The following is a 23592-nucleotide window of genomic DNA, read 5'->3' on the forward strand; positions in this document are numbered from 1 at the left end:
TCTTGCTTTTCACGTACATCTCATTTCCTTTATGGTTTACATTCACTAGGCATCATTTCCAAGACTTCTACATTGATGTGAGCACAACTTTACCACTAGTGAGGGTCTGTATCTTATTTTACTATTGGATATTGTCACTGATAATCATTTATTTAAAAGCTATTGCACATGAAACTGCACTGAGAACACGTAGCTTTGTAAATTCACCCTGTCTGTGCTTGAGTATCCAAAAGTATAGTAGAGGAGGCACTTTCACAACACAAAACCTAACAAGGTCCAGCCTCACTTATGCTCTACATGGACTCGGGCCTGTTCGTCTAACCAGCACGAAGTCAAGCAGCACAGTGTAGGATGTCTTTTGTTGCATAAAGATGGTACAGCATTTCTTTGTTTCAATTTCCTAGTGTGCTGAAGAGTTGTCGGGTGAGGTTGGGCATGCACCACAAGCATTTCCGGCACAAAGAGTTTTTAGGATGGGTGCAGCAAAAGGTGACGTGGTTTCTTGGCTAGCTGAAAGTTTGATAACACATGTGTAGTCTCGATATCCACCGTCCAATTCTATTGCAAGGAGGCCAGATGTCAGACAATCCTAGTAAGTACCTTTGAACCGGCGGGTCACCATTTTGGGAACCCCATATACATTCCTATCCTTGCCTGGAGTGCCAGCTGGAGTGCCAGCAGCATCATGACGATGAGTAAATGGTCTCAAGAGGCTGTAATAAAAGTCTAGTAAAACCTTGAAGTAAAATAGGTTAAAAAAATAAATACACCGGGAAGTGATGTCAGTAATTTCAATGAGAATGCACGTGTGAAAATCTGCCTTAATACAGCCTTACCTTGTAAAGCTGATCGACTTCAGCTTGACTTTTCATATAGGCTTCATAGTCAGCAAACACTTTAAATCTACAAGCACATAAAGACAAAGATTTACATTAGAAGAGTTAAGTGGCCTGAGTCTCATTACAAGCTCCAACATAAATAAACCTGTATACACCTGGAACATAAATGTGTGTTATTAAATTGTTCATTCTACCTCAGTGACCCAGTTGTCCCTCTGAAAATCCAAAGCCAACTTCTTTTTATGTGTCACCTTAATTAGGACACCTGGTACTTACATGTGAGTGTATCTGACTATTGGTTTAATGTTTTTCTGTGTTATGGGCCATTAATGTTCCACAAGTGAGTGGTAAATTACATTTATTATAATTTGTGATTGCCATTTATAATTTAGTATGCCTAAAAATGTACAAACATATTTTAATTGGTACGCACTTATTTGCCAGAATGAACACACATGAAAAGAAATGAACATCACCAGTATGTACACACATCCAATCTTTGAGTGCGATAATTTCCCTTTAAATAGAGTAGGTTTAAAACATGTATCATCATTACAAAACTGATTTAGAGTTGGCACTAAGTCTTACAAAATAAGACTAATAACAACTGGCATATAGGGCCTGATTACAATGGCGGTTAGAAAGCAAACCGACAGGCCGTCAGTGGCTGTCCGACTGCCGACAGGCATTCAGTCTGACCACCCCATTATGATGCAGGCACTCGGACCCTATTTGGTTGGAGGGAAGACCGCCACCTCTAACAGGATCATCTGATCCGTACGGGGTAGCAGTCGGAATCAGAATCCCCAATGGAGGCGATGCCGAAGCAGACACCACCGTCGGGATTACGATATCCCTTTACTACATGAAAAGGCTCTCGGAAACAGACTTTGGGGGCCCCAAACAGGGCCCCCGTCTGTCGTGGGCCACTGTTAAGTGACCCTGGGGGCACAAGTAGTGCCCCCACTCACCTCCATGCACTGTGTGCCGTGCACCACATGGGTGCATGGCACACAGAGCCTGGATGCGCACAAAATGCTCCTTTACACTGCGACTGTGCCTGGGCCGCAGCACTAGCTGCTGTGCAAATGAGCACTTTCCGACTGCCAGCCCAGCGGTCGCATCATTTTTTTTTTTTTTAAATATCTTTATGTGCATTTTGTTAAACAAACAAATTACAATGAACGCAAATGAAAAAGGATAGGAAGGGAAAGGGAAAAATGGAGACGGATAATTTATTTCATATGCATGGCATAATAGACAGGTAAGTAGTACAGGCACAGTAAATGGATAACAGTCAGTTCTGATGCATTCATGAGCTGTAGTGTATAGTAAATGCACGTGACCATGGGCTGACCACAGATTGTATGTTTAATGCATCAGCTATTTAGAAGATTACCTGTGAGTGTCTATACCAAGCAGATAGAATATTCCATCCTGTCTCAACTTCACACGTCCATGACTGCACTTGGCTATTCGGGCCCAGCGGTTGCATCATAATGCAGTGGTCGGACCGCTGTCTGCTTGTCCGGCAGTCTCCTGACTGCAATAGCAGTTGGTGGTCCAACCAAACCCCATCATAATCATCCCCATAGTTTTGATCGTTAGTGTGTTTAAAAACATTCAGCTGGTAACTGGGATCCTAATTGTCATATGCTCCAATTCAGAAGCTGAGATGATATAATTTAAAATATACCTTCTGCATTGAACTAGGTATCAATGAAATACCAAAGATCAATCACATCACGCCCATTGTTGAGCATGTGAGACATTCTAGAAAACTCCAGATCAAAGTCAGAGAGGAGAGTTGTCGTTATGGAGCTGAACAAAGAAGAACACAGTGAGATACTTCTGAAAGCATGTTGGATGGAAAACTATCTGAAGTGTGCTGCATCAATTCCTAAGTCAGGAACCACGATGGCAGGTGAGGGCATCTTTAAACAAAACCTCTGGCTTAAATTCAGTCAATTTGCTTTCAGTCACTGGTCCCTCAAATTCCTCTCCTGGGACCGTGCCCTCAATTAAGTACAATGCAGGTCAATATATATTGAGCTGTGGTAAGGAAAACAGCAACGACCCTAGATCCATCATAAATTTGCATTAATGTTGATACAACTCATTCAATCTATGCAGGGTTGGCAGATTTCACAACTATGCTAAGGGCAGAGTACAAACCAAGATGGACAGTAATAAGAACTGTCTGATACAATACAAGTTATTCAGTTCCCAAAGACCTAAATAGGATGGTATGCTTGTAAGCATGAGTGGTCAACCAACCACAGGGATACCACAATATCAGTTCTGCTGCGGCAACAATTGTTGGCCGGAATGATGAACAAATCAAACATTCACCCCCAGTCAAGAGATAAGAGTTAAATCTATCGGTCTTTTACTCACATACTCCACCCCAGTTTGGACCCAGCCATATGCAAATCAGTCTTGACCCTGCACCGTATGGGAACAGTCCAGTCCAAACTGCCAAGCCGAGTACTTCCTGGACCAGAAACAACAATCCTGGGACCGATTTCAGGGTATCACCCCTCATCAGCAAGGCTAGCTTGAATCCAATAGCACCGCGAGCAAGGGACCCACATCTGGGCATACCCATCCCACTTAGGGTGAAAAATGTTGTGGCAACAAATGATGGCCAGAATGCTGAATAAATCGAACATTCTCCCCCAATCAAGAGATCTGAGTTAAATCCATTGTTCTTTTGCTCAGTACACCCCTCCAGTTAGTACCCAGCCATATGCAAATCAGTCTTGACCCTGCTCCTCATGGGAACAGTCTAGCCCGAACTGCCAAGCCCGGTTCTCCATAATGTTTGTCTACACATAGTATTGTTTGTTTGTGGTATCCTGCTCTCTTCTCTGTCTAGTCCTATCTCTGTGTTCTTTTCTCTGCTGCTCAGCCAGTGTAAGTGATGTCACAGAATGTTCCCTGTGTGTATGTTTGAGTGGAATTGTCAGTTGCTGTATGTGGGCTGAGCTATAGGGATGCTGCTCCCGGTGGGGCTGAGTTTCCTGATACTACTTTCAACCCTACTACAACCCTCTTATCCTCAAATGTTCCTGTCCTGATTGATCTTAAGAATAAAACTTCCATTTGGATACAACTACTTCTCAGCTTACCTCCTTTCTTGCATTCCACAGTGTTAGCAAATTAGCACTCTCATCTAGAAATGTCTCTTTTTTTCTGCCCTGGCCTCACAAAAAATTCTCTTTTTTCACATACTTAAAATTCTTCACTGACAATAAAAACCATTTTTCACTTATTTTAAACACATTTCGGGAGGTGATTAGTGGGTATCACACACTCTCAGCTACGCATAGGGCTGAAGCTGGTGAATAAGACTCTAGTAAGAGATGTTGAGCTTCCTTTCTTCGCCCTTGTTTCCATTTGTTCTGTAAAGCTAAAATAAATGATGTGTGTTTTCAATTGAATATTAACTTATCATATTGTTTTTATTTTCCCTATTTCTAATTTTTTTTCTTTCTGTTTTCTAAAACGTTTTCTTTTCCTTTTTCTTTCACTTCATTTGTGACATCTGTAAATTTAATAAATTACAAACAATATAGTATTTGTAATTGAGGACTGGCCCTGATGAAGTAACATGTGTGTTGTGAAACACATGTTGCCCCTTTTGCATAAACTGAATTTTTTGGAAGGAAAATTAACAAATATTTGAATCTTCTCTACGACTCAGCAACTAATTTTCAGAAACTCTATGACCTCAACAAAATGTAGTCTTTGTCTATTTGTTTTAGCAGGACCTGCATAATTAATCCTGCAATGAATTATTTGAGGTTGTGCTCAACGTTTGGGGTGCCTCTGTTTCCCTCTAGCAATGTTTCTTGCATCTGTCTCAAATCTGTGCTTTAGTTTTTGCCAAATGTCGCTGTGCACACAAGTGATGCCTGCCTCATTAACATTTATGATGCTATAGCGTCCTCCTCAGCCTGGAGGCATGCAAATAAATACGCCACACATGGAGCTCTGGATTGTACGTCTTTATTCCTTCGCATACAATCTCACTCTGTTCTCTGATTATGTCATAGCTGTTAATAATCACGCCTTAACACCTCCCAGCAAGTTACATACTTCCTCTATTGAGTCCGCCCAGAACCGCTATGGTCCTAGCACATGTAGTCTCACGACACTGGAGATGCTGGCCAGCTTTGTGTGACTATCATCTTTGGTAGTTGCTAAGATTTTACATCGAACAATGGGCAGAGTAAATTGTGTTCAAGATTGTGGATGCACAGCACTGCGCTACAAATGACGATCTAACTACAGCTCTTATGTCATCAGTAGAGGAGTGAGGTTGTTGCCAGTATGACTGTTGAAAACAGAAAAAGTAAAAGTGGTGGTTAATATTGACAGCTAATGAATTTTAAAACGGGCAATGCCACTGTAAGTAGGAGTAAAAGTAAGATAATTAAGAGGGTGTTTTGGTCCAGAAGACCCTATTAAGTTGTAAAAAGAAATCAGCAATAAGAAATGTGCTATTACAAACCATATCTACATTCCCTTTCATAGAAGTTAATGTTAGTAGTTCAGTAATTTGAAACTGTATCAAATTCACAAAACCCAGTGGAAAAAAGTCTGAAATTTGCTCCTAAATGATTGTACAAGCATTTGGACCAAATATGCTATTTGTAACAAATCTGTGGCCAATTTAAGGCTTGCGCAAGGAAATCTAGGTTACTAGTAGAATTCTGGGAGTAATCACTTGTACACCATGTATGCATTTTCCACTGTGTGGAGAATTCTGCATATAGAAGTGTGATGCAAATATGCATTTACATACCTAACTATATTTGTATCCCTCATGGGAAGAGCTCTTTCTTGCTTTAGACATTTCTTGAAAAAGCATTATGACATCTCCTTCCAACCAGTGAGTGTGTACTCGAATGTCACATAGCATAGAGTGCATTAGAATGAAACTTTTGAATTTGTTGACTACGTGAGCATATGCACGACTGAGTAAGCGATGGAGTGCATACCACAGACTTGTCTCTTTTAACTGGGAATTAGAGGTGCTGAGGCCAGGAGGCATTTTGCTGTGACCAAAAATCCCAGATTGGGACAGTGGTCTCTACTTGCTTCTTTCAGTTCCGAAGGATCAGGAAGATCAGCAGATTCCTTACAACTGAAGCCCCGACCCAAGTAGTATTAGCCTTAGTCATCTTTCATATTGACTACGCTAATTCACTGTACTTTGGTATACCAGCATATCAATCTAAAAGACTACAACTAGTGCAAAATCAGGCACTTAGGTTAATCTATCACCAGCCTATATGGCACCATGTCACCTCTCTCATGAAAAAGTTACACTGGCTCCCAGTAGTCGTACACAGTTCATTCAAGTTGGGATGCATCATTTTTAAAGCACTCCATTGCAAAGGCCCAGTGTTTGTATCTACTCGGGTACAGAGATACTCCCCTACTCGGGATCTTAGGTCTTCCCATCTCAATTTCCTAACTATTCCATCTTTTAAAAACAAGAAACTGGGGAGACTATGATTCGCTGTCCTAGCCCCTACATTTTGCAACTCTCTTTCTCTGGATATCAGATAAATTACATCATATCCACAATTTAGAAAACACTTAAAGACCTGGCTCTTTCGCCAAGTGTACGAATGAATCACTCAGTGGTAGTATTCCCTGGACACCTGCGCCATGAAACTGTATGATGTACGTGCGCTTTATAAGTATATTTAACATAACATAACACATCATAACTAACAGCCAGTGGAAACATTGATTAGTGAAGTGAAAAAAACACACAGCAGAGTAGGAGGCCCCTGTGTTACCCTGACTCGTATATCATCACAGATGCATCTTTGGTTCTCATTCCCTGATGCCACATATCTGGTATCCTGAAAAATCAAAATGAGTGCTTCATCATGTATAAAATACCAGGATATGACATTTCCAGGAAACCTGAGGTAAACCTTCATTTGATAATCCAGATTTATGTAGTACTTTCTATGTTGTTATTAACCCAATAGGATTGCTAGGAAACTATTTGTTGAGGACCAAGAATTCTCACCCAGCTCGCTAGACACCCGGCCTGGCCCAAGGGAGAGGACCCATAGAACACCTCAGGTTAAACATGCCCTCAGAGTTGTTAACCTGGACATAGATTTCCAGTCTCTGTAAATAAAAGTCTTGGGGGCATCTATAGACAATTTTAACATTTTTCTTTCATTTGACACTGATACACAAGTATTTACCATGGTCAGTGAGATTATCTCAACCAGAGAGACCCCATTGAGGGGCACGTTAAGGCACTGCACTGCCAGCCTATGATGATCCCTGCCACCTTGGTGAGTGAGGATTTTATTTGTTTTGTTTTAATTTTTTGTAGAAGGGACACCGTATAAGAACATTCATAAAAACAATAAATAGCTTTAAAAAACCAGTGGACATTCGGCCATTATACCAATACAAATTTACAATAATTATTTATAACATCCATGATACCTTACTGGAGCTAGCTCTTATTACCAAACACATATGTGTAAAAAATTGAGACCGCTATAAATACCATCCATACCCCTATCTACTAATGCTCTAAAAAGATATATCCTGTGTCCTAGCCTAAGGTCTGATTGTATCTACATTACGTGACGACAATATTACTACTATGGGTTTCCAAGAACAAATCCCCCCCCAGAGCTGCAAACGTTTTGAAATGGCAGCCATTCTTTTTGCATACAATTCTTCTCATTTATGACCTTTAGATATTTTGCATAGCCATTCTGGAAATTGTGGACCTGAACCAGTCTGACATTTTTGTAGTATTAGGGAATGTGCTGCCTGCATAGTAATATATATAAGCCTTTGGTGCCTACCCAATGTATTTTGGCTCAAATTAAATCCTAAAAACACACCTGGAAGGTTCTCTAAATAACAGAAATCCAAATCTCAAAATGTATTTAGTCTAGGACATATGCCAACTATAAGAGACTATAATAGACCAATGACCAGAGTCTGACGCTTGACATCTAAAGCAGTGCTTTGCATGTCCTGGATTAATTTTATTTAAGCATGTTGGTGTCTAATAGATCCGCCATTTTGCATAAAACTGCAGCCTCTGGAAATTAGCTCCCCACAGGATCGAGATATTAAATTCATTAATACCGTGCAAATTAATAATATGTCTTCCTATTGAAGACATCTGGATGGTATGTTTGGGAAAAAAACCTTTGTTTTACTCTGTGCTAGGATTCGTTCATCCACACAAACTTGTTTAAATACATCTTTTTCAATAAGGTTTACCACAAAGTCATTCTGTTCTAAAACCATTGGGTGACTGATATCCTCAAGGGTAAGGTATATTACATCACAAGACCATTGGAGCAGTTTGAAACTAGCACCAACTATAGCCTCTGTTTCTGTCCATGATTTCCAGCGATCTACAGCCATAAAGTCTGTGATTTTCAGGAATCTGGCTGATTTCCAGCTTGTTACCACCTGTTGGGCGATAACCTCTTGATTCTTAAAATCCAGATCTTCTAGGCAAGTTATTGTACTGACATATGGTATTGCGAAATGTTTTTAAAAACTGTACTTTCTTCTTCATGAACCATTTGAAGCTCTTATTTTTGGCTTTCTTCTGCTTTTTTGTAGCGCAAAAGGCAGCTTTCATATTATTCTCGCTCAGCATAATCTCAATTAGTGAAAAATCGTGGGGACACCGGAAATATTGCCTGGGTTTAAATCTAGACGCATTCTGAGCAAAATATTAAATTGTAAAATTGGGTAATGATAGTCTGCCTTCTGCCATGGGTCATCACATTTTTCTAACGCTATGTTATGACTTGAATGTTTCGATTTGGGGTTTAAAATTTAAATCATTAGGGTGCCCTAAGTTATTGGTCAATTTAATGACTAAAAATGAAGTTCAGGTAACATTAAATCGTGGGTACAATTGCATTATATTATTTCTGTTTTAATTTATTAATCTTGTACCATCCAAGCCTTTGATAAAGTGCAAAGATCCCCAAAATTCTTTCCTGACATATTTTACTTGGCTCCAAAAGAGCATAATATAATCTGCATATAGTTTTATGTGTGCAAGATGTGGAGCAGGAGGAAGATAATTACATCTGCCCATATTGCGACTGCTAAGAGTTGTATGAAAAGAACACATATAATTGAGGAAAGGGGCAGCCCTAATTGTACCTCTTGCGATTCTGAAATTTTCTGCATCTGAACAGTTAATTGTTAATCTTGCTTTAACTACCCTTAAAAGCTTCTAAATAATTCTTATTACTTGATTAGGGAAATTACATTTTTGCAGAATATAAAAATGTTTGTCCCAAATTAAAGGCCTTTTCAGTATCTAACATAAATATTATAGCTGGTATTTGATTGACATTTAAAAAATCCAGGGACTCAATCAAGCAATTGGTGTTGGTATAAAGACGCCTTCCCAGAATTAAACACTTTGGTCCTCATGAATTAATTTATGAATTTTCTTATTTTATCTCTTTGCTATTAGTGTTGTTAATATTTTATAATCAGAGTCTAAGAGTGAAATAGGTTGGTACGAATTTGCATCTTGCAAATTTGTCCCCTTTTTAAAGAAGTGAAGAACAGGAAGTATCTCCACCAACAGGTATAACTTTAATCTGTTAGAGTAGATGCCAACTTAAAACTGGGAACAAAAATGTAAAAATATTACGCTGGAAAACCATCTGGTCCGGCAGCTTTCCCCAAAGGCAGACTAGAAATAACTTCATCTAATTTGAGCATCGTACGGTGCTGCACCAACTGAACTCTTTCATTGTAATTTAGTTTTGGTATGCATTGCAGTCTAAAACAATCACGCACCTGCACTAATTCTATTGTCTGTGTCTATACGTAGGTAGGTTTATCAGTTTGCTATTCATGCTATAAGAAAAAAGTGTTTAATGTGCTTAAAGTGCTTAGAGAGCACAGGTGTGCAGGAATGTGCAAACAATCACCAAATCAATGGAGTAAAAATAGCCCAACGTACACGCATATTGTGGCCAAAGTGCCAGAAATCGCTCTCCTTTTTCCTACAGGGATTATTGCTTGGACCTGATTCATTTCCTCAATAACATCACTGGATGTTATAAACACAATTATCACAAACAGCACTCAACTTATGAACCAACTTGAGTCCGGGACGCTTCTGGTGAAGCAACTGCGTGCTATATAAATGATATTTTACTCATTTATTCATATATCCTCTACTAGGACCTCCTTTTGTGTTACTCAAAACCCCCTTGATCTCTTCGCAGCCATTTGAATTTTCCTTTCTCTTAGAGCTACAGCGGGAGACCCGCCCAACCTACCTCTCGCGGCTCTCTCCCCAAGCCCGAAGGCAATCAATATCATGACAAGGTGTTGTAAATATATCCAAATTCCTGGTTCCGGTTATCTTAAACTAACCCCCTCTCCCTAGCTCACCACCACATGTCCCTCAATTATAATTTGACATATATCTTTGTTCATCATCCTACATTTAGTCTCATTCAGTCCGTTCTTTGAATGTTACCATCTGACCTATCTTACTGCTCTCAGGTACATGAGAAATGTTTTGTATCTTGCACCTGGGAAGAAATATGAAATCATCCTTTGTAGAGAACCTTTAATTTAGATGTCGGCAATAAAGAGGCCGGGGCACTGGCAGTGTGTAACAAAAGAATAATAATTCAGAACTCCTTGCGCCTGCGTGCAGTCTTAGTAGTTATGTCTGGGTATAGCTGAAATTAAACAAATAATCTATACTGAAAAGGTTTTCTTATTGATGACCTTTGACAGGACCATTACTTTAATCCTGCAATCCGTGAAATTAACCAAGATAGTATGTGAAAACTTTGCATTTGCGGAGATACAAGATTGGATCCTGTAGGCCTGCATTATTGAAAAACCTTGGGAGAATTAGGACCTGATTAAGTATCCCATGAATGATACTGGCCCCACATTATCCTCCATTCTTTCAGGTATTCCAGTAATTCGCAAGTTTGATCTCCTTGAATGATTCTCCAGCTGTTCCTGCTTCTCTCGAAAGATTGCAATCTGCTTCTCATATTGAACAGTTTCTACCGAAACGGCTTGTAGATTGTCCTAACAGCATGAGATTCACTGTCCTGATTTCCCACCTCTCTCTGCAAAAATAAAATCATTTGCTCCTCAATGATGCTCAATCGCTAGCTAATCTCACTTGCCGTTTCTATCTGCAGATGCTTCACTGTTCTAATCTCTCAGAGGACCTCCCTTAAAACTTGCATTAGGGGACTTGACACCTCCTCACTAGTGCTTGTGCCAGGAGGTCCCAGGATATTAGACCGGCTCAAAATCCTTGCAGCTAGATTCCGGATAGTCATATTGTTTTCTCCTTTGCCTGCTGTATTCATAGGGCAGTGGACAAACCTGGCTGGCATGGCAGGGATGGTGAGGATAGAGGAGAAGCATCAAAATGAGTAATTCCTCAGATTGGCAAGGCTGTTGGACAGGCTTCTGCAGGAGAAAGAATACTGTCTATCAGCTCTGCGGGAAAAATCACCTCCCGAGCCTTGTTGACTGGCTCCACTAGCTCTACTGTACACACAGTTCCAACGCTCTTATCTGTGAAGTAAGCACCATCGAAGGAGACGCTGGTTAACATGTTTCCACAGGTTCCTCTATACAATCGGATAAGATCGATTTCACTGTTGGATCTTTGTAATCTTTAATAGAATATCCCTCATCAAGAATTAACTCCGTTGCATTTGAGTTTGAGACTGAAGATGATGCTGGGATGCAAACATGCCTGTTCGCAACGGCAAATGACCTGATGTAGAACTTGAAGTGTTCTCACTCAAACCTTTACCATGCCCATGTGCCTTGCTGCGCAGCCGCCTTGGGGGGAAAAATCCTCGCCCAGTCAGGCTGCCCCCAGGCGGTGCAGGTGTTGAGTGTGTGAATGAAGTGGGAGGGGCAGCAGGAATTTTCAGAGCACCTTCGTGGGAGAGCGGTAATGTGGCCCATGCCGGGCTTGGATGTTGAGGCCGTAAGGTGTGGGTGTGGTGGTGCCATGGGCAGAGGGCGGCATAGAGTGCTCAGTGTGCAGGCAGGCAGCCGGCATGAATGGAGCGTGTACCTGCAGGGCCCGTTGTGTTTGACAGAATGGAGAATGGAGAGATGAGTCTTGCCCAAAGGGCGATGGTGATCGTGACGTCAGGTGGGCGAGGTTTCTGAGTCACAGACCTGCTGTTGGACTTGTCTAGCCCACGCAGACAGGTCGTGACTGAGGCGAGGGGGGGAGTGGGTGGGATGGGGGAGCAAGATGAGATGCAGCACTTGGAGCCTGTGCAGGGCTCGAGGAGAGCACCGGAGTGCGCATGAGCGGGCCTGGTTTGCCCTTGTGGGGACTTGAAATGGCTATGCCTGCAGCGGCTGGGCTGATTATGGAGACATGCTATAGGACTGGGAGCAGACATGGGGACCCTGGCGTGCAGGGAATGCTTCCACCCATGGGGGTTGGGAATGTTTTTTACAACCATGGGAGGGATTGGCATCTGCGAGGGCAGTTTCCATTCAAATTGAGGCAAGGCCGGAATTAGGTTGGACAGCTTTGGTATGGGTACCGACTTTGAAGCCAGGTGAAAAGCCCTGCGCTGCGAGCAATGCGGAGAGTAATGAGGTGGGTGCTGTCTATTGGGGGTTGAGGCGAAGGATCAAACAGATTCAGGGCTTCAATTATTGCAGGGTAAGTACGTGCAGGACAAGGGCATGGGCACAGAGACGATTGGGGCGGTGAGAAGAAAAGGAGGTGGTGGTGGTGGTGAGTGAGGCTGCACTGGAGACGGGACAGGATACTGGGGACTAGGATGGGGAGAAGGGTGATGGGGACAAGAAGGAGATCAAACGGAAGAATCTCTTGTACATGGGGAATCACTTGTTTAATGCTTTGGACGATGAAGCGCATTTGAAGGGGGAGTACATTTAGATCTTTAAGTAGCTACATAGGGAGATACGAGCGACAGAGGGATCAAAGGAAGAGGAGTATGAGCTGTCCCACCAGCCTAAGGTGCTGTTTAATACCGAGAACTAGACAGCAGATATTCTCATTTATTTTGGCATGTATTGGGAAAAAGTTACAGAACAGGGAGTGGAACTGTTTTAGTACCTCGATGTCATGCTCAAGGCTCAGATTACATTCAAGGGTTGGGCCTGGGTGAGATAGGATGAGGAGTTCCGGCCCAGATTGACGGAAGATGCGGATGGTATTTGGGGACATCTAGATAATGAGTTGTTCCTTCAGATGATGACACCAGAATGACCAGCCCCATCTACTTGCATGGCAAGTGGGTGGCCCGTGATATAAAATTCCTTTTGATGGTGTCCCACCCAGGAAGGGGTGGGCGCAGCAGGGAGGGGACAGGAAAGAAACAAGGAGCATGCTGGTCGTAAAACAAGGGCCAGTGCCTATGGGAATTATGCAAATATCAGCATAAATTCTCCAAATGTGGAGGGAAGCACATGCTCACACAGAGTGGGCCTCAAAGGAACACGTTTGGCCAACAGGGCATCGTTGGAGGTCAGTGGCATGGAAGTAGTGACAGAGTAAGGGGCAGAGGGGAGCAGAATATGATGGGAAAGGGTGCACACGCCAGTTAAGATCGAGAGGTTGCGACACTGGCTTTTGCAGCTAGGGACACACAGGGAGAGAGAGCTTTTGTTGCATGGTTTTGAGTATAATTTTCGTTTATGTTACGAGGGCCCAGGGTGCGGCGTTGGGCGGACAATTTGCAATCAGTCAGGGGGCATGAGGACTTGGTATGGCTGAAATATTTGAAGGAGGTAAGAAAAGGGCAGATGGAGGGCCTGTTTGTGGACTGGCTGTTACTCAATCTTTAGGTATTGCCGATCTGGGTGGTCCCCATGAAGGAGCCAGGTGAGTTTCAGTTGATTTACCATTTGTCATGGCCGGAGTGCTTGTCAGTCAATAATTCCTTCCCAGAGGCATTCACTACAGTGCACTACGCCTCCATAGATACAGACATAGAGCTGGTGAACAAGTATGGTCCAGGCACATTGATGGAAAAATGCGATGCAAAATTATTTTTTCGTTTGCTTCCGGTTCACCCTGATGATGACGAGTTGTTGGGCATGCATTTGATTTTCTGTTCATTGTTAGAAATTTTTTGTTCCTTTTTCAGAAGATGTTTACTCATGTGGTGGAGAAGGAGGTCATTTTGTACTAGCTGCATGAGGCTTTCCTGAGGGGTGCCCCATAGACTCAGAAATGTCAGGGGGAATTGTCGTTGTTTCAAGAGTTGATTAAGGAGGTTGGGGTCCCCTTGGCACAGGAGATGATAGTAGGGCTGGTGCAGGTGATTCCTTTTTTGGATATTGAGCTGGATTCCACATGCATCGAGATTAGATAGCTGGAGGACAAGAAGAGCATGTTTTTGGACTTGTTGGACAGGATGTTTGAGATGCCCAAGGAGCGTGTGAAGGATATTCAAGTATTCCTAGGCCTCCTAAATTTTGCTTGCATAGCGGTGTGGGCAGGGAGAACTTTCTGTCAGTGTTTGGGACTGTCGTTGGCAGGGGCATCACTCCCACCCCACAGAGTCTGCCTCAAGGCTGGACTGAAAGAGGATTTGCGAGTTTGGAAAGTGTTTCTGATTGAATGCAATGATATTCCCATGGCTGGAGTGGGGGAACAGGTGGAGGAGTCGGTCAAGCTGTTCTCAGGTGCAGTTGGGGGCCATGGTTCCTGCATTTTCTGTCAGGGTCGGTGGTGTGCGAGGGAGTGGCCGGAAGGGTGGAAGAACAGGGGGACGCAGCATACCTTTCCTGAAATGTTTACCCACTGGTGGTGGCAGTTTGTCTCTAGAGGTGCCATTTTGCTAACAAAATGGTTCTGTTCAATTTGGACAATGTGGCGGTGATGAGAACGGTTAATTGACAATCAGCGAGAGATCCAAAAGTTTGCGACTTGATTAGAATTTTTGTGATGGAATGCCTGCAAGCGAATGTGACTTACAAGGACCAACACATTGCAGGGGTGCACAATGAAATTGCTGATGCTCTTTGTCTTTTCCAGTGGAGGAGGTACCGTGGGCTTGTACCATGGGCCGAGAAGCGGAAGACCGTGATGCCTGTTCATTTGTGGTCCTTAGGTGAGATCGGGTGATGCAGCTTATCCTTTGCTTTTTGTCGGAGTCTACCCGCAGAGCGTATGGGCTCGCATAGGAAGAATTCTTGCCCTCTGGGGTGGTGCAATGGAGTGGTGTCGAGGGAGCAGTGTTCAGAGGGAGGAGGATGGATAGTTATTAATATGTATAGTGATGCCAGGATTGATGTTTGTATGTACAGTGTAGCGCCAAGGTTATGTATTTAAACGCTTGTGCACCTGTTTCATGAAAGCCTCCTTTTCTGCACTATCATGTTGTCCATTGTTCTTGGATACACCATCCCGTTCGATGGGGGTAATGAAGTGGTGTGGTGCATACAGAATGCCCTACCCCCGTGATCTTTGGGTGGGTGGTAGGGTCCGAGGGCAAAGGGGGTAAGTGATTGGCCAGTGGGCGCATTGGCAGAGCCTTAGAGCATATAGTGAGATTACATGTGGCACTGGGAGCTATTTTAGTTATTTGGGCACACCAGCTGGTTAGGGAAAGTTTGTTCATTTCCTACCCTCCCTCCCTAGTTTCAGGGTCCTTTGGGGTGTTTGGTGCTTAACCAGGGGCATTATCTTGTGAAAGAGGGGGGGTTGTGTTGTTTACCGCAGAATTTCGCAGTTTTTCTGGCAAACCAGGTGCGCGAAGATAGGCTAATTTGTTGGTGTCGCTGATGATGAGCAGGTGCTTTGGCGGTTAGTTACACAAGTTGAAAGTTATTGCAAGAAACGGTGGCTATGTTGAGACCCAGTCGAGGATATAGGGTGGGGGAGGGAGTTTCTGAATGCAAAAAGAAGGAAACAGTGGTGCATGCACAATGGTTGGATGAGGGTAGTTTGATTGAAGAGAGCTGTGATTGGGCTTTTGGTTTTGTAATGGGTTACTTAAGAGAGGGGGGAGGAGGATGAATAGTTATTAAGATGCTTAGTGAGGCCAGGTTTGATGGTTAGGATGTATGGTGTTGTGCCAGGGTTATGTAATGTATTTAAAGCTTGTGCACCTGTTTCAGTAAAGCAGTCTTTTCCACACTATCCCATTGTCCGTTGTTCCTAAATGCTCCATCCCGCCCGATACTGTCTGCACTGAAGCATTGGCTCGAGTGAGAGGGAAAAGAGAGGAGGGCTCAGTGAGTCAGCTTTCAGCTTAACTCCATTTGAGATCAGTGGAACAATTTCTTTCACCCCCTTGCCGGTAAAACTGGTCAGTCCAGCCCAGCCCAGCCAACGAGCGAGGTCCCAGCACCTTACTGTTCTCTTTGTTTTTAGGTCTCGCCTACGCAGCGCGCATAGGAGAAAGACCTTTAGCCATCTATGCGCTTTTTCAGTCAAAAACGTGCACGCATTGCATTGCTTTTAATGGAAACGCGTGCATGTCTGGTGATTCCCTTACGGGAGCGAGCGTTGACACCATGGGTCTCGCCTACGCTGGGCGCATGTGCTGCATAGGAGAAAGACCTTTAGCCATCGATGCGCCTTTTTAGCCAAAAACGTGCACGCATTGCATTGCTTTTAATGGCAATACGTGCACGTCTGGCGATTCCCTTGCGGGTGCGAGCTTTGACACCATATGTTTGTAATTAATTTGCAAACATATGGTGCCCCTGCTCGTTCCCAGAAGGGAAACAGGCGCAGGCCCCCTCATCTCTCGCGTGCGCTTGTTTTTAAACTTGAGCACGCCTGTAATTTTCATTATAAAGCAGCTTCCCTGGCTGATCACTAGATGGCGCTAGAGACCATGTTTTCTCTTTCCCTAAAGTACATATTGTCTAATGTTAGAAACCGACGCTACGCGTCTCTTCTTGCCACAATGGCAGAGGCATCAAGATGTCCCCCTGTGAAGTTTTGACCCCAGGCTTCAGGGTCATTTCCGGCAAACCTGATCAGAATTATGACACATTTATAATTAGACTTCCACTTATTTCCTGTAATGTGGTACCACAATTCTGCATAACAGCACAGAACAAGCATTCCGTCTTTACAGTCCGCCTACCATGTTTCTCTGTCGGTTGCTCTGTCCATTCCCTGTCAGTCCGTCTCTCCGGTCCGCCTTTCATGTTTCCCTGTCAGTCCCTCTGTCTTGTCTGTCAGTCCATCTCTCCAGTCCGCCTATAATGTTGCTCTATCGGTCGCTCTCTCCTGCCCCTGCCAGTCCCTCTCTCCAGTCCGCCTGCAAGGTTTCTCTGTCAGTCCCTCTGGCCAGTCCTCGTCTGTCTGTCACTCCATTTGTCATGTTTCCCTGTCAGTTCCTCTTTACTGTGCCTCTGTCCTGTGCCTGTCAGTCCGTCTCTCCTGTCCGCCTGACTTGCTTCTCTGTCGGTCCCTCTGGCTAGTCCCCGCAAGTGCATGTTTTCAGTCTGCCTGTCTTGTTTCTCTGTCAGCCCCACTGTCCTGTCCCTGTCAGTCTGTCTCTCCGGTCCTTCTGTCATGATTTTCTGCCAGTCCCACTGTCCTGTCCCTATCAATTCGTCTCTTCGGTCCGTCTGCCATGTTTCTCTGTAAGTCCCTCTGTCCTGTCCCTGTCTGTCCGCCTCTCCAGTCAGCTACCCATATTTCTCTGTCTGTCCCTCTGTCCTGTCAGCCCCTCTCTGAAGTCTTTTTATTCAGCCCCTCTGTCTAGACCTCTGTCCATTCCCTGTCTCCAGTCCATCAGTCCAGTCTAGAACCACAAACTTCCACAAAACCCACCACAATTCCGGAACAGACCCTGCAGCGCATGTGCGTCTGACTTCACTCTGAGCCGCACTTTAGGGAGTGTCGCTGTTCACACCTCACTCGATTACACGATTATGTTTAAGGCCGCAGGCAGGTTCATTGTGTTCCTCGTCATTTCCAGTACACGCTGAGTTCAAGTTTCATGCCGAGTCCACGGGTGGGCAGGAAAACTCCGCATCACACGTGTGATAGAAACGGCTGCCACAGGTACCCTTTCTGGGGTCTGAGCACGTCTCCGCTGCAACTGAACTAACCCTCTGATCTATCCCTGCTGCTTATATCACAAACCGTTCCGAGGTCACTGAATATTTGTAGGTTGAATCTTGAAAGTATGATTTATTTTCTTTATTGTCTTCTGAGCATATGGTTGAATTGTTTAATGAATAATATCTATGCAAATGAGATCCCGTCCCATCTACCTTTAACAGCTAAAACACGTTCGATTTCTGGCCCCATGAGATTTGCCTTAAAACTGCTTTAAAATGGAAGTAGTTAACCCCTTAAAGTGCACTTTTTTCTTGGCTTCAAATATCCTCTGGTGTTGATAGAGTCCAGCGCGTATCTTCCCCGCACTCGTTTAATGCCTGAACTGTTGTATTTATGTGGGAATAAAAGATGCCCACCTTTAATTTGCCATAAAGACCCTGTAAGAGACGAGTCCCTCTCTGAGGCCATAGGAGCTCACTCACTCTTAGCTAGAGGAACTCACTCATTGCTGGCATCGCCACACACTCATGGCTGGATCTGTTTCTCACTCGCCACATGAGGAGTTCCCTCAGTCATATCTAGAGGTACTCACTCGACGCTCACTGGACCTGCCATTTACTCACCACAGGAGGAGTTCCCTCAGTCATATCTAGAGGTACTCACTCGACGCTCAATGGACCTGCCATTTACTCACCACAGGAGGAGCTCCCTCAGTCATAGCTAGAGGTGCTCAGTGGATGCTCGCTGGACCTGTTGCTCGCCACCGGGGGAGCTCCCTCAGTTATAGCTAAGGTCACGCACTCATCTTTGGACTTCTTCATCCCTCACCACTGGGGGAGCTCCCTTAGTTATAGCTAACTAAACTGAGTCTTCTCTGGACTTGCTACTCACCCGCCACTGGAGGGGCACCCTCTCAGTTATACTTAAACGTGCTCACTGGTTTATCGCTGGACCTGTTTCACGCTCCAGTGGGGGTGCTCCCTCGGTCAAGGGTACTTAGCGACTGGTCGATGGAGCTGTCACTCGCCACCGCAGGTGAACTCTGAGACTAGCCACTGGGACTCACTCCTCGCTGGACCGGCTTCTTATTCACGGCTGCTGGTGCTCCCTCGCTCATTGGTGCCAGTGATGGGAGAGCAGGCACCCCGGGAGGCTCCTCAGACCCGTAGCTCGCACCTTCGGAGTGGGTGAGTACCCGAGGGAGCAGGCACCCCGGGAGGCTGCCCCAGACGGGAGTTCGGACTCATGGAGTGAGAGATCTCGAGCGAGCAGGCACCCCGGGAGGCTGTTTCAGACCCGGAGCTCGGACTGATAGTGTGATGGAGTGAGCGAGTTCCCGAAGAAGCAAGTACCCCAGGAGGCCGCTCAGAGCTTGGACTTTTCAAGTGAGTGATTTTCCGAGGAAGCAGAATCCCCAGAGCCTTTTCCATACTCCAAGCTCGCAATTGTGGAATGAGTGAGTTCCCGAGGCAGCAGGCACCCCGGAGATACTGCTCCAGGCCCGGAGCTCGGACTTGTGGAGTGAGTGAGTTACCGAGGCAGCAGGCACTAGGGGAGGCTGTTACAGACCCAGAGCTCGGACTTGTGGAGTGAGTGAGTTCTCGAGGGAGCAGACACCAGGGGAGGCTGCTGCAGACCCAGAGCTCGGACTTGTGGAGTGAGTGAGTCCCCAAAGCAGCAGGCACCAGGGGAGGCTGCTGCAGACCCAGAGCTCGGACTTGTGGAGTGAGTGAGTTCCCGAGGCAGCAGGCACCAGAGGAGGCTGATGCTGACCCAGAGCTCGGACTTGTGGAGTGAGTGAGTCCCCGAAGCAGCAGGCACCAGGGGAGGCTGCTGCAGACCCAGAGCTCGGACTTGTGGAGTGAGTGAGTTCTCGACGGAGCAGACACCAGGGGAGGCTGCTGCAGACCCAGAGCTCGGACTTGTGGAATGAGTGAGTTCTCGAGGGAGCAGGCACCAGGGGAGGCTGCTGTGCTGCAGACCCAGAGCTCGGACTGGAGTGAGTGAGTTCTCGAGGGAGCAGACACCAGGGGAGGCTGCTGCAGACCCAGAGCTCGGACTTGTGGAGTGAGTGAGTTCTCGAGGGAGCAGACACCAGGGGAGGCTGCTGCAGACCCAGAGCTCGGACTTGTGGAATGAGTGAGTTCTCGAGGGAGCAGGCACCAGGGGAGGCTGCTGTGCTGCAGACCCAGAGCTCGGACTTGTGGAATGAGTGAGTTCTCGAGGGAGCAGGCGCCAGGGGAGGATGCTGTGCTGCAGACCCAGAGTTCGGACTTGTGGAGTGAGTGAGTCCCCGAAGCAGCAGGCACCAGGGGAGGCTGCTGCAGACCCAGAGCTCGGACTTGTGGAGTGAGTGAGTTCCCGAGGCAGCAGGCACCAGAGGAGGCTGCTGCAGACCTAGAGCTCGGACTTGTGGAGTGAGTGAGTCCCCGAGGCAGCAGGCACCAGAGGAGGCTGCTGCAGACCCAGAGCTCGGACTTGTGGAGTGAGTGAGTTCTCGAGGGAGCAGACACCAGGGGAGGCTGCTGCAGACCCAGAGCTCGGACTTGTGGAATGAGTGAGTTCTCGAGGGAGCAGACACCAGGGGAGGCTGCTGTGCTGCAGACCCAGAGCTCGGACTTGTGGAATGAGTGAGTTCTCGAGGGAGCAGGCACCAGGGGAGGATGCTGTGCTGCAGACCCAGAGCTCGGACTTGTGGAGTGAGTGAGTTCCCGAGGCAGTAGGCACCAGAGGAGGCTGATGCAGACCCAGAGCTCGGACTTGTGGAGTCCCCGAGGCAGCAGGCACCAGGGGAGGCTGCTGCAGACCCAGAGCTCGGACTTGTGGAGTGAGTGAGTCCCCGAGGCAGCAGGCACCAGAGGAGGCTGCTGCAGACCCAGAGCTCGGACTTGTGGAGTGAGTAAGTCCCCGAAGCAGCAGGCACCAGGGGAGGCTGCTGCAGACCCAGAGCTCGGACTTGTGGAGTGAGTGAGTTCCCGAGGCAGCAGGCACCAGAGGAGGCTGATGCAGACCCAGAGCTCGGACTTGTGGAGTGAGTGAGTCCCCGAGGCAGCAGGCACCAGAGGAGGCTGCTGCAGACCCAGAGCTCGGACTTGTGGAGTGAGTGAGTCCCCGAAGCAGCAGGCACCAGGGGAGGCTGCTGCAGACCCAGAGCTCGGACTTGTGGAGTCAGTGAGTTCCCGAGGCAGCAGGCACCAGAGGAGGCTGATGCAGACCCAGAGCTCGGACTTATGGAGTGAGTGAGTTCCCGAGGAAGCAGGCACCAGAGGAGGCTGATGCAGACCCAGAGCTCGGACTTATGGAGTGAGTGAGTTCACGAGAAAGCAGAGACCACGGGAGGCTGATGCAGACCCAGAGCTCGGACTTATGGAGTGAGTAAGTTCACGAGATAGCAGAGACCACGGGAGGCTGCTGCAAACCCGGAGCTCGTACCCAGAGCTTGGAAACGTTGAGTGCGTGAGTTCTCGAGGCCGCATCTTTAAGGAAAAATGCAAAATTACATTAAAATTGGATTTAGGGGTAGTGAAGAGTTGTTGAGCTCTGGGTTGGGTCATAAGGGTTTTCATTTGCCATAAATACCCTGGGAAAGACTAGTCCCTCTCTGAGGCCGTTCTAGGTGTGTATTCTTTTATTCTTTATAATTGTCACGGTGTAATTCCTCCTGCGCGGGCTGGGCGAGTCATTTCCTCATTAACCTCTCACAAACTGCAGCCAATCACTGGAGCGAGAAAAGTAGACTTTAGTGACTAGGTGTGGTTTCACGTCTGCTTCATAGAAAACAAGCATTGCGTCTTGCCTTTGGGACCTTATAAGTGCTTAGCCATGCAACAGTTGATGTTGTTGCACCAAGGATATTGTGCTGCATAACTAAATACTTATAAGGTCCCAAAAGCGAGACCTATTGGCTATGCCAATGCTTGTTATGAACTAGTTGTAGGTGACAGTCCGCTTGTCCTCTGCTCTGTGATGACTGTAGGAGGTCCTCACTCGTGCACTTGTGCACAAGGGTAGTGTGGGGAATCTGAAGCACTTCTTTCACGGCTCTGTCAGCGCCTTGCTGACTTTTCTTTGACCGAGCAGTATCTCCTGGGGTGGTGGGGACTAAAAACTGAGGCAGGGGCTGGGTGATATCGGAGGCTTGCGATAAGGAGCCTGGGACACACCATCAGCTCCAGCTGCACACTGTCAGTGGGAGGCGCCCCCCAGAACTGGAATTAGGAAGGGTGCTCTGCTACTCGAACGGTGTAATGGAGTTTATCCCCCCCCCCCACCTCAACTGTGTGAGGATTCTTGTTCCTGCACACAAAGTTTTCTTGCAATCCTGTTAGGTTATTAACAATGTAGTAAGTACTACAGCTATCTGGATTACCATATTAAGGTTCTCCTCGCGTTTCCTAGGAATGGCATAGTCTGTTATTTTATAATTTAGTGGGGAGAGCATGTGACGGACCTAAACTTATGTCCAAGACCCTCTCATTTTGCTTCATCATGTGACTATTAAATGGTTGGTGTGTGGTGGACAATAGAGTAGACTATGGAACTGAAGGCACTGCTCTCAGTAGGACTGCTGAAAATAACAGAAGCTGAAGCAATGTAGGCCCCAATCCCAAATCTAACCACCAAAGAAATACTATAATAAGGACAAAAGGTTCACTCAAACTCCTGTGACTGTAAAAGCTTAAACAAAAAATCAAACATACATAATGGAATATAAATGCATATGATCTGATTAATTACGTCTTAACATGTTTATTATTTCTTGCTATCCCTACAGTGATGCAATTTACCATTTGCACCAATGGCAGACTATTGGAGGTCACTTAATGTACAGTACACATTCTTTGCATCAAAAAGTTGATGTACAAGATATGAGTAGATTGTGCATACTCCTGTGGAAGTGTATGTAGTTCTTACCGGTCATGGTCCATAAGCATATTGACAATGTCCTTGAAAAGGTCAGGTTCTTTTGGGGAGAAGTATCCACTGCTGATCTGGTCTACTGCTTGCTTCAGCTCTGGGATCCTATCATAGTATTCCTTAGCCTTGTAGCTAAACATAACAAAAATATATTGTTAACACACCTTAAACAGATAACATGTATGGTCTAGATAGTGAAATGTTTTCAAATTCAATTACAAGTTACATCAATGCTTTGCGAACCTTGCAATTGCTTACTTCTCCTGGGGTATTTCTCTGGTCCAAATTTTAATACACTTTCTATTCTGGACAATAGTACCCAACACTTCCTGTCCAAAAACCTGCACCCATATTTACTAACATTTTGCTTCGTAGTTGTGCCAGTCGAGATTTACAAAGCCACACAGGGGTCAATGTGCATCTCCTACCATGGCTTTGTAAAAAACAAACAGTAATGCAAAGCAGTGCCCTGTGCTGCATTGCAACCCGCTGCAATGCGTATGCATTAAATTGGTGAAGCATGGGCTTTTTCATGCATCCACCCATGTAATTTGACACCAATGTAGATTTACACATGGCAGTAAGCCTGGCTTTGCACCAAAATGGTGTGTCTCCCTGAGAGAGGAGTAACTAGGATAAATACTTTTATTTTTCCTCATTACTTTCTCTTTCCATGTGTACTGCGTTATGCAGCACACATAGAAAGAGGAATATGCCTCTAAGGATTGCTTTTGTGCAGAAAGGTAACACAGGCACCCTTGCACC

At 45.6% G+C, this 23592-nt stretch overlaps 1 protein-coding gene across 1 annotated transcript in view; it reads right to left on the reverse strand.

The window, feature by feature from the left end:
* The window catches only part of PYGB (glycogen phosphorylase B), a 567212-nt gene that overhangs the window by 21254 nt on the left and 522366 nt on the right, over window positions 1-23592 (reverse strand). Inside the window, exons 18-19 of the mRNA XM_085612338.1 lie at window positions 22825-22959; window positions 837-903 (exon numbers count right to left, since the gene is read on the reverse strand). Coding sequence (XP_085468464.1) covers window positions 837-903; window positions 22825-22959 — 202 coding nt within the window. The remainder of the gene's footprint in view (window positions 1-836; window positions 904-22824; window positions 22960-23592) is intronic.

The sequence above is a fragment of the Triturus cristatus genome, chromosome 6 (assembly GCF_964204655.1).
Source record: "Triturus cristatus chromosome 6, aTriCri1.1, whole genome shotgun sequence".
Taxonomy (NCBI): Eukaryota; Metazoa; Chordata; class Amphibia; order Caudata; family Salamandridae; genus Triturus; species Triturus cristatus.